Here is a 9,939-nt window from a genome sequence, read left to right as displayed (position 1 = left end):
TGTATCCATGTGGAAGAGAGGAGTTGGTGCATGAGGGCAGCACAATATTTCATTTCTGGATGTTGTTTGTTCCTTCATCAGAATAAAAGATCACCTCCAACTCTTATCTTTAAGCCAATCAGAACACAACGCAGAGGCAATCTACACTGGTCCATTTGATTTGTACAGTTAGAATTTATGCTATGAAATCCTGCGAGTTCATTGGGGCAGTTCCCCCCCTCATAGCAAATAGCTGGCAAAATAATGTTTGCAAGGCCACGGAGCTGCTGCTGCTGCTGCTGCTGGCATTTACTGAGGGCCAGATTAGTAAGTAACTGAACAGCTTGCTATGAAAAATATATATTTGACAGGAAAAGGAAAATATACACATTTATCACACTTTTATGACCATTTAAAACTTAATCCATGAATTATTTCATATATATTATATAGTTAAACTTTTTTTGACCAATCACAATTGGGGCACCGCCACTAATGGCCTAATGGGTGGGCCGCCGCTGCAAGGAGTGGAATCACAGCTAAAGACAGTGGTATTTAGACGAGTTTCCACCGCCACTTCTCACATCAATAGTTTTTCAGGAACAGGGTTGGAGAGCCATGCCTTAACCAGTTACAAAAATACTCATTCAAAAAAAGAGTTATTCAGAATTCCTCTTCCATAGAAAGATCTTACTATTTGCAATAATGGAAAGATTTTCAAGAGTTGACATGTTAGACTGCATTTTCACCTCAAGAATTGAAATGACACATCAAGTACTTAATGTCATCAGATGGTTTATTTTCTTCAAACTGCAAAACAATAGCTTGTCCCAAGTAAATAGACCTGCTGACAGTGCTAATGAATCCCCCAATTTCAGAACCTCAGGCTGAATCAAACATATAGAATCAGAGACTACATAACTGTCTTGAGTATTGTGCCACATTTGTTGAAATTAGTGTTATCCATAGCATGGACAGTTAGGCTGGAGAAGAGAGATCTTTTTCCATTTGAGGGTGAGGGAAATGTGGAAAAAAGAAACAAGCCCCTGTGCTTATTCTAACCTCTAGGGTATTCTGAAAACTGTAGACTAGCGTACAAAGAACAAATTGCAACTATATTGCCTGTACACCTTTCGAGAGAAGCACAGTGCTCTCTAACAAATACATTCTTAACAATGTTTTTTTTTTTTAACAACAATAACACAACAATACATCTGGTTTGTGGATTGAATGGATAAAATGAATTTATAGGTCTGTTGCAGAGAGTCTTGAAGTCTAGTTCTGCTCCCTGTATATTATCACAAAATCAACATGAATTTCTTAGAATGTAAATTTCAATCATGTCCTTTATTATTGAGAGGAATAATTTACAGGCCTGGGAGTGCTGGTGTATTAGATTAGACAAATTAGGTCTTCCACACAACTTTTAATCATGGGTAAAACCAAATTCCATTCATTTGTATCCATTGTGTGTTTGATATTAAATAAATGCAATTTATTATAAACTAATGACAACAATAGAGTATTTATTTGATCTGGTTCAGTAGGCCGATAGCTGATTAACAGGCTACTCCAGTAGTCCTATTGAATTGTAAATTAATTTAGTGTATTTATTTGGATGCCGAATTGGAGATAGTTTTATGACACAGAGATGAAAGAGTGAATAAACACAACGCATTGCTTTACCTCATCTGGACACAGCTAAAGTCAATCATGGAATGTTACATTTTTTGAAGGAGAAAATTAGTTCACAGCATAAATTCTGCAGTAACAATTGACAACAGAGAATATGTGTAAACATGTTAATCCATAGGCCTACTGGACCCATCGCAATGGTTAAAAATAAGATGGGGGGGAGGGAGAGGCAGCAGGTGAAGAAGACAACGTGCGGACTGTCCCGCGTTTCACCGAGTACAACGACAGAATGCAGTTAACAACGTAGCAGCGGAAGCTGTTTCAACCTCAATCATGGATTCACCTATCTGACACTGAGCTGTGCATTTGTTTTTCTCATATTTGCTATGTATTGCGTGACTTTCTATCAGATCCATAATCACCGTCGGAAAATGTGACATAGCGACTGGAGACAGTGCAGTGTTGAGCGCGGTAGCCTGCCTACCTTCCTTATCTACTCTAGTTGCGTACAGGGGCTAGGCTATATGCTCGGTCTGTCCGTACGTCCGTGTGCCTCTTCCGGTGAATGGGACATCATTGAACGGCACTACTCGACTATTGTTGGATAAATGACTTCTGAAAGTATCTTCGAGTTCAGTGGACAGAGCCAGCGGCTGTATGGGAAATGAATGTGCCCGGGAAACAGCAACCTGAACTGTTAGAGCGACCAGCCAGCCTCTTGGTTCCAACTTGGGCAAGTAGAGGGTCTCCCTGCCTTCATTTAGCCCACTAAAGATGTATGATGTTTAGTGTATTTAATCAGATATACCCCAGTTATGCTGTAAAGAGAAGGTCAGGTTTTAAACAAATGATCACAGGAGAAATTGAATAAATATTGCACTCATAGAACGTTTTTTTTTGTTTTGTTACGTTGACAATCAGTTCTTCCTTCATGCACTCATTGAGTTCCCGTATTGGATTACAACTACTGTTCCTACATAGGCTTGTGTTTATCAATAAGAATTATACACATGTGTTTTTTAATTAAATCCCAGCAAGGCTACTAGAATATCTAATATAATACCAATATAGGCTAATATAGAAAGCAGCAAGACTATTTACCACATATTAGTTATTATTGTGTGGTTCTGGTTGAGTCTTATTTGAACATAAAATTACTTTAATTGAATATTAAATATTTGTTCATTTTTATTACAATTGTATTTACAATTGTCACATGTTGTCAAGAGTGGGATGGTATGAAGAATGCCTACACTGACATATTTTACTCATTAGTTATGGTGCAACACGTAAGTTCATGGTCTCCCATCTATGTAAGTTTGAGGTTGGCCCTAAGCCTATTAGAATTTTAAATACATTTGGTAGGTGCTTATTTGTCCTATTATATTTGTGCTATTTCACACGCGTGTATTAATATGTGTGAATTGGAAATGTGTGTTATTTTTGTTTGTTTGTTGCATATCCCATGGGGTCACGGCCAGGGATCAGCCATTATGAACGGTGACCCTGGAGATATTAGGGTTAAGTGCCATGCTCAAGGGCACATCGGCAGATTTGTTTTCACTTTGTCAACTCGAGGATTCAAACTAGTGACATTTTGGTTACTGGCCCAGCGCTCTAACCACTAGACTCTTAGGGGGGAAAAAAGGGTTCCAAAAGGGTTCTTTGCAGAGGGATAGGATTCTACCAAGAACCATTTTCATATGTAGAACCCTTTTTGAAAGATGAGGGTTCTTTGCAAGGCAAAGGGTTCAACCTAGAATCTTTCTCATCCTGAGAACCCTTTTTGAAAGAAATGGTTCCCGAAATGGGGACAAACATAAGAATCCTATATGGCTTTACTAAGCACCTCTTTTTATAAGAGTGTGTGCTTCCTGCCGTCTCCATCTTGGTTTAGCCTAACATGCTGACCAAACCGGCTGCGTTGTGTGTGCGAGCGCGGCAAAAAATAAATGTACACATACATGTTATTCAATCATTTCATCCAAACTGTTCCCGGGTGTCTGTGTAGCCAGGCGCTAATATAGAACTTGGTTCTATTCTAATTTAGCTCGCTTGACATGCTGCAAGTCCTGCCTCTCCTATTTACTCATTGGTTTTTACGAGCATATACCCACGTGGGTAATTGAAAGATGAACAAGGTCCACACTCCAGTCCAGTTGGTGGACGATAACGCACCTTTAAGTTGGTTGCCAACCGCCATATAAAATCCACAGAAGAAGCTCAACGAGGAGAGATTAATTAAAGAAAACAAACTAAAAACTAAACTGGATTAATTGTCAGAGTAGAGAAGACTTTTATGTGACTCAAATATGAGTCAAAATTCTATAAAGGTCCATAATAAAAAGGACCATATTCATTTCAGATAAACATTGGGTTGTTATTTTATCTCCCTGGAGAAATTAGCCAGCAACAGCAAGCTAGCTAAATGTCCATGAATGTTTGTGTTTTGACCTGTACCCAAATTAAAATAGTTGGTTCACAGTTGGTTTTGGTATTTTAACATGTGAGGATATGAACAGGTCTGGTGGGGTTAGACAAAACCGACGTGAACACGCCTGGTGGGGTTAGACAAAACCGACGTGAACACGCCTGGTGGGGTTAGACAAAACCAACGTGAACGCGCCTGGTGGGGTTAGACAAAACCAACGTGAACGCGTCTGGTGGGGTTAGATAAAACCAACGTGAACGCGTCTGGTGGGGTTAGACAAAACCAACGTGAACGCGCCTGGTGGGGTTAGATAAAACCGACGTGCGCATGATGGTGCACGAAGATTCACGGGGGCGGAGCCGGTTTGGTCATCATGTTAGAAAAGGCAGAAAGAACACTAGGCACATTTAAAAACAATTTTGCAAAACAAGACTCTGAAAACAGTGTGCACCTTGCATAGACCTAAAACAGTGTGCACCTTGCATAGACCTAAAACAGTGTGCACCTTGCATAGACCTAAAACAGTGTGCACCTTGCATAGACCTAAAACAGTGTGCACCTTGCATAGACCTAAAACAGTGTGCACCTTGCATAGACCTAAAACAGTGTGCACCTTGCATAGACCTAAAACAGTGTGCACCTTGCATAGACCTAAAACAGTGTGCACCTTGCATAGACCTAAAACAGTGTGCACCTTGCATAGACCTAAAACAGTTGGCCATACTAATAATAAGACTAGTGTGTATTTGTTGTCAATGGACTTGGTTCACTCATAGTGGATGCAGGTCTGATTTTATAAACTCTGCCCGAGTTTAATTGGTGACTCCCCATAGGGGAACCATTTTTTTTTTTGCTAAATTATTGTCGAAAGAGCTGATCTGATTAATCAAAAGACCGATTTAGTGGAAAAAGATCAGAATTGGGCTGCCTGTGTAAATGCAAGCCATTGTCCCTGACATCGAGGTTCAGTCTGATATTTCTCCATCATTGGTCCCTCCTCTCCTTCCCCGTGATGTTAATTGACTCATGCAATGTACATGTTTTCAACTTGTTAATAACTCCCCCGATATTCTTCTGTTATTGAAAGTGAATTTCCCAAATGTTTGTTTGCTATAGGTGAAATAACCCTTCAATGTCAGAAAGACCTGCAGACATAAAAGTTGGATCTTTGATGTTAAAGGTTGATATGTTACGCAATCATAAGTAGCAGTAAGACTTCCGACATAAACATGAACTGCGTTTACACAGCCAGCCCACTTCTGATCTTTTTCCACTAATTGGTCTTTTGACCAATCAGATCAGCTCTTTTGCCAGTAAAAGATCAGAATGGGCTGCCTGTATAAATGCACCAAGAGAGAGTATGAAGTAAGAGGTTAAACTCATTAGCATTTCTTGTCACGCAGCTGTCACGTTGCATGACGGAGTGAATTCCTGTGAGTGAATGCATGCTCAGAAGCGTCACTGAATGTATCTTGAAGCTCACAGACAAGAAAATAGATTGTTAGATAAGGTTATTATTTACTGGTGAGCAGCAAACCCTTTTAGTCAGAAATAATTGTCTTCTGTTATGAATCTCAGTAATGATTCAAAAGTATTTTTCACAAGGTGTTCAACCATTTGTCTTCTTCCCACGGGATCAACAGCCTGTATTTCCACAGTTGGGTCTGGTTTTAGGATGATTACATCTGTATCCCTTTTTGTCAGCAAAATCATTTAGATATGCTGTACACTGAGTCGACAAAACATTAGGAACATCTCTTTCCATGACAGACTGACCAGGTGAATCCAGGTGAAAGATATGATCCCTTATTGATGTCACCTATTAAATCCACTTCAATCATTGTAGATGAAGGGGAGGAGACAGATTAAAGAAGGATTTTTAAGCTTTGAGACATGGATTGTGTATGTGTGCCATTCAGAGGGTGAATGGGCAAGACAAAAGATTTAAGTGCTTTTGAACGGGGGTATGGTAGTAGGTGCCAGGCACACCGGTTTGAGTGTGTCAAGAACTGCAATGCTGCTGGGTTTTTCACTCAACAGTTTCCCATGTGTATCAAGAATGGTCCTCCACCCAAAGGACACCCAGCCAACTTGACAACTGTGGGACACGTTGGCGTCAACATGGACCAGCATCCCTGTGGAACGCTTTCGACACCTTGTAGAGTCCATGATCTGATGAATTGAAGCTGTTCTGAGGGCAAAAGTGTGGGGGGGTGCAACTCAATATTAGGAAGGTGTTCCTAATGTTTTGTGCACTCAGTGTAGATTTGCAATCAATCAAATGTATTTATAAAGCTCTTTTAACATCAGCAGATGTATCACTTCAGTTACATTCTCCAAGGACTGATCACCCATTCTGAGGTATATTAAGGCCTAGCAGTATCTGTATTATCAAACTATGTTCTAATCTTCCTTCGGGATTGGGTCTTTTCAGTTATTATTCTTTATTTAAACACCTCCTTTTGATTTACGCTGTAATGAAAACTGTGAGGTATTAAAAAAAAAGCATGCACCCCCTCCTCCTTCTTTTAGCATGGGCAGCAGAAAGGTAATTACACCCCAGCGGACTGTGAAAGTCGATGGAGTTGTAGCCAGGAAATCAATCAGGCTTTAATATTAAAACAAGTCAGTCCTGCTCTAGTATCTGTTTTGAAAATGTCATATCCAGAGGCACCTTGGTGACTTTTCCCTGCCTCTATTATACTGGTTGGAAGCAATGCAATCTCAACCAGATAATGATTCTCCTATTTTTCCTATTAGACCCGGCTTGATGATACCTATTTAAAATATTGTCCTGAGATGTTTACTTAGTCAATTAAAATGCAACTCCTCCGTTGCATAATTATTAGTGCCCCAACAATCTTTCGTTGACATTTTCATTTTGATCTAAGGCAGAGGGACCTCATGAATTTTAATGATGTCCCATGCATTTCAAAATGAGATTTTTCTTTTTTTTTTTTTTTTTTTAAATCTGCCTCGCCTCCTTTAAAATCTGGCATTTCGTAAATGCATTTTCCACCAGATTCTACTGATTTGTGTAAGACCTGTTTAACTTTGCAGTCATACTGCAGTTGATTTGTAATTATTATTAAAATTATATTTACTATAAATCATTATGCTGGATTGTAATTCTCCTTGAATTCCTGAATGGTCACAAGCAGTCAAATGTACCAGAAATAGGTGTACTTTTGACAGCCCCCGATTGCATTACAAGTTAGATATTTCCTTTAAAACTGAAGCAGCAAATTATGCTTGGCACTCAACTGAGCATCAGTTTGCTGACATTATCCCTCGAGGGTAGGTTTAAATGACCTCCAACCATTTATTCTTCAATGGTAGGTTTAAATGACCTCCAAGCAGAGGGATGCTGCCATGAGAACTTGATCTGTGTTGTTTTTCATCCTCTGCCTATATTCCATTGACTTCATTTTTGATTCCACACTGAAAGATTGTTAAAGGGAAACGGATGAAAGACCAAGCCTGACAAAAGCACTGATTGTGACACCTGCCAAGAACACCCAGTATTTGTCTTTTATCCACATCCTTTTGGAACTGATCATTTCTATCCATTGCTGCATGTGCACTCAGTAGTACTGTTCTGTAGTCTTTTACTTGTTCCATTTGACTTCTAGGTGATTACTGCTATACATGGTGCTTCAGTTCTATAATCAATCAGTCATTCTGGAATGTTTCTGGTATTTCTAAAATAATGCAACACAATTGGTAGCTACCTGGAACCAAGTGGAACATGGGGATGTTTTTTTGTTGTCAATTAATCTCAGAAAACATTGAAGTGTTATTTACTATGAGATTATTAGGTCATTACCGTTTTAATAAGTCGTTATTAAGTAACGTTGTAAGTAGTGGTCTGTAAAATAAAGTGTTACTGAAATTACCCTTATTAGCTGACCCTTAATGCATTTAAGACAATTTACACAGACGTTTAAAAAAAATAATAATTAGAAAGATTTATTCAACACTGTATTCATTTATGACCCTAGTGTGGGAATGTTTGCCAGAGGATATTAGTTCTATGTCATAATAAGTCTCACAACCTTGAATCCTGAAGGCCATAATTGTAAGACCAGAGTTACCATGAATCCTGAAGGTCATTACTATAAGACCAGTGTTACCATGAATCCTGAAGGTCATTACTATAAGACCAGTGTTACCATGAATCCTGAAGGTCATTACTATAAGACCAGTGTTACCATGAATCCTGAAGGTCATTACTATAAGACCAGTGTTACCATGAATCCTGAAGGTCATTACTATAAGACCAGAGTTACCATGAATTCTGAAGGTCATTACTATAAGACCAGTGTTACCATGAATCCTGAAGGCCATTGAATGTAAGACCAGTGTTACCATGAATCCTGAAGGCCATGGAATATTTAATTTATTTTTTGTTTTTCACCACCCACTCCTCTGGTTTCTAATGTGACTGTTACTTTCCCCTGGTTTCTCATGTGGATGTTTCTCTCCTCTGGTTTCTAATGTGACTGTTTCTCTCCCCTGGTTTCTCATGTGGCTGTTAAATTCCCCTGGTTTCTCAATAGGCTGTTTTTCTTTCCTCTGGTTTCTAATGTGACTGTTTCTCTCCCCTGGTTTCGCAATTGGCTGTTTCTCTCCCCTGGTTTCTCATGTGTCTGTTTTTCTCCCCTGGTTTCTCATGTGTCTGTTTCTCTCCCCTGGTTTCTCATGTGGCTGTTTCTCTCCCCTGGTTTCTCAATTGGCTGTTTTTCTTTTCCCTGGCTTCGCAATTGGCTGTTTCTCTCCCCTGGTTTCTCATGTGTGTGTTTCTCTCCCCTGGTTTCTCATGTGGCTGTTTCTCTCCCCTGGTTTCTCAATTGGCTGTTTCTCTCCCCTGGTTTCTCATGTGTCTGTTTCTCTCCCCTGGTTTCTCATGTGGCTGTTTCTCCTCCCTGGTTTCTCATGTGGCTGTTTCTCCTCCCTGGTTTCTCATGTGGCTGTTTCTCCTCCCTGGTTTCTCATGTGGCTGTTTCTCTCCCCTGGTTTCTCATGTGGCTGTTTCTCTCCCCTGGTTTCTCGTGTCTGTTTCTCTCCCCTGGTTTCTCGTGTCTGTTTCTCTCCCCTGGTTTCTCGTGTCTGTTTCTCTCCCCTGGTTTCTCGTGTCTGTTTCTCTCCCCTGGTTTCTCGTGGCTGTTTCTCTCCCCTGGTTTCTCATGTGGCTGTTTCTCTCCCCTGGTTTCTCATGTGGCTGTTTCTCTCCCCTGGTTTCTCATGTGGCTGTTTCTCTCCCCTGGTTTCTCATGTGGCTGTTTCTCATGTGGCTGTTTCTCTCCCCTGGTTTCTCATGTGGCTGTTTCTCTCCCCTGGTTTCTCATGTGGCTGTTTCTCATGTGGCTGTTTCTCTCCCCTGGTTTCTCATGTGGCTGTTTCTCTCCCCTGGTTTCTCATGTGGCTGTTTCTCATGTGGCTGTTTCATTCCCCTGGTTTCTCAATTGGCTGTTTCTTTCCCCTGGTTTCTCATGTGTCTGTTTCTCTCCCCTGGATTCTCATGTGTCTGTTTCTCTCCCCTGGTTTCTCATGTGGCTGTTTCTCTCCCCTGGTTTCTCAATAGGCTGTTTCTCTCCCCTGGTTTCTCATGTGGCTGTTTCTCATGTGGCTGTTTCATTCCCCTGGTTTCTCAATTGGCTGTTTCTTTCCCCTGGTTTCTCATGTGGCTGTTTCATTCCCCTGGTTTCTCATGTGTCTGTTTCTCTCCCCTGGTTTCTCATGTGTCTGTTTCTCTCCCCTGGATTCTCATGTGTCTGTTTCTCTCCCCTGGTTTCTCATGTGGCTGTCTCTCATGTGGCTGTTTCTCTCCCCTGGTTTCTCATGTGTCTGTTTCTCTCCCCTGGTTTCTCATGTGTCTGTTTCTCTCCCCTGGT

At 40.5% G+C, this 9,939-nt stretch overlaps 1 protein-coding gene across 2 annotated transcripts in view; it reads left to right on the top strand.

Moving 5' to 3' along the window:
* Positions 1-2,097: 2,097 nt before the first annotated feature.
* LOC115172949 (gamma-2-syntrophin-like) overlaps positions 2,098-9,939 on the top strand; it is a 75,273-nt gene continuing 67,431 nt past the window's right edge. For both annotated transcript variants that reach the window (XM_029730850.1, XM_029730849.1), the window contains exon 1: positions 2,098-2,347. In XM_029730850.1, the coding sequence (XP_029586710.1) occupies positions 2,279-2,347 (69 nt within the window). In that variant the 5' untranslated portion in view covers positions 2,098-2,278. The remainder of the gene's footprint in view (positions 2,348-9,939) is intronic.

This window comes from Salmo trutta, chromosome 33 (assembly GCF_901001165.1).
Source record: "Salmo trutta chromosome 33, fSalTru1.1, whole genome shotgun sequence".
Taxonomy (NCBI): domain Eukaryota; kingdom Metazoa; phylum Chordata; class Actinopteri; order Salmoniformes; family Salmonidae; genus Salmo; species Salmo trutta.
The sequence above is the reverse complement of the archived record's forward strand: the minus strand, read 5'-3'. Positions and strand labels throughout refer to the sequence as shown.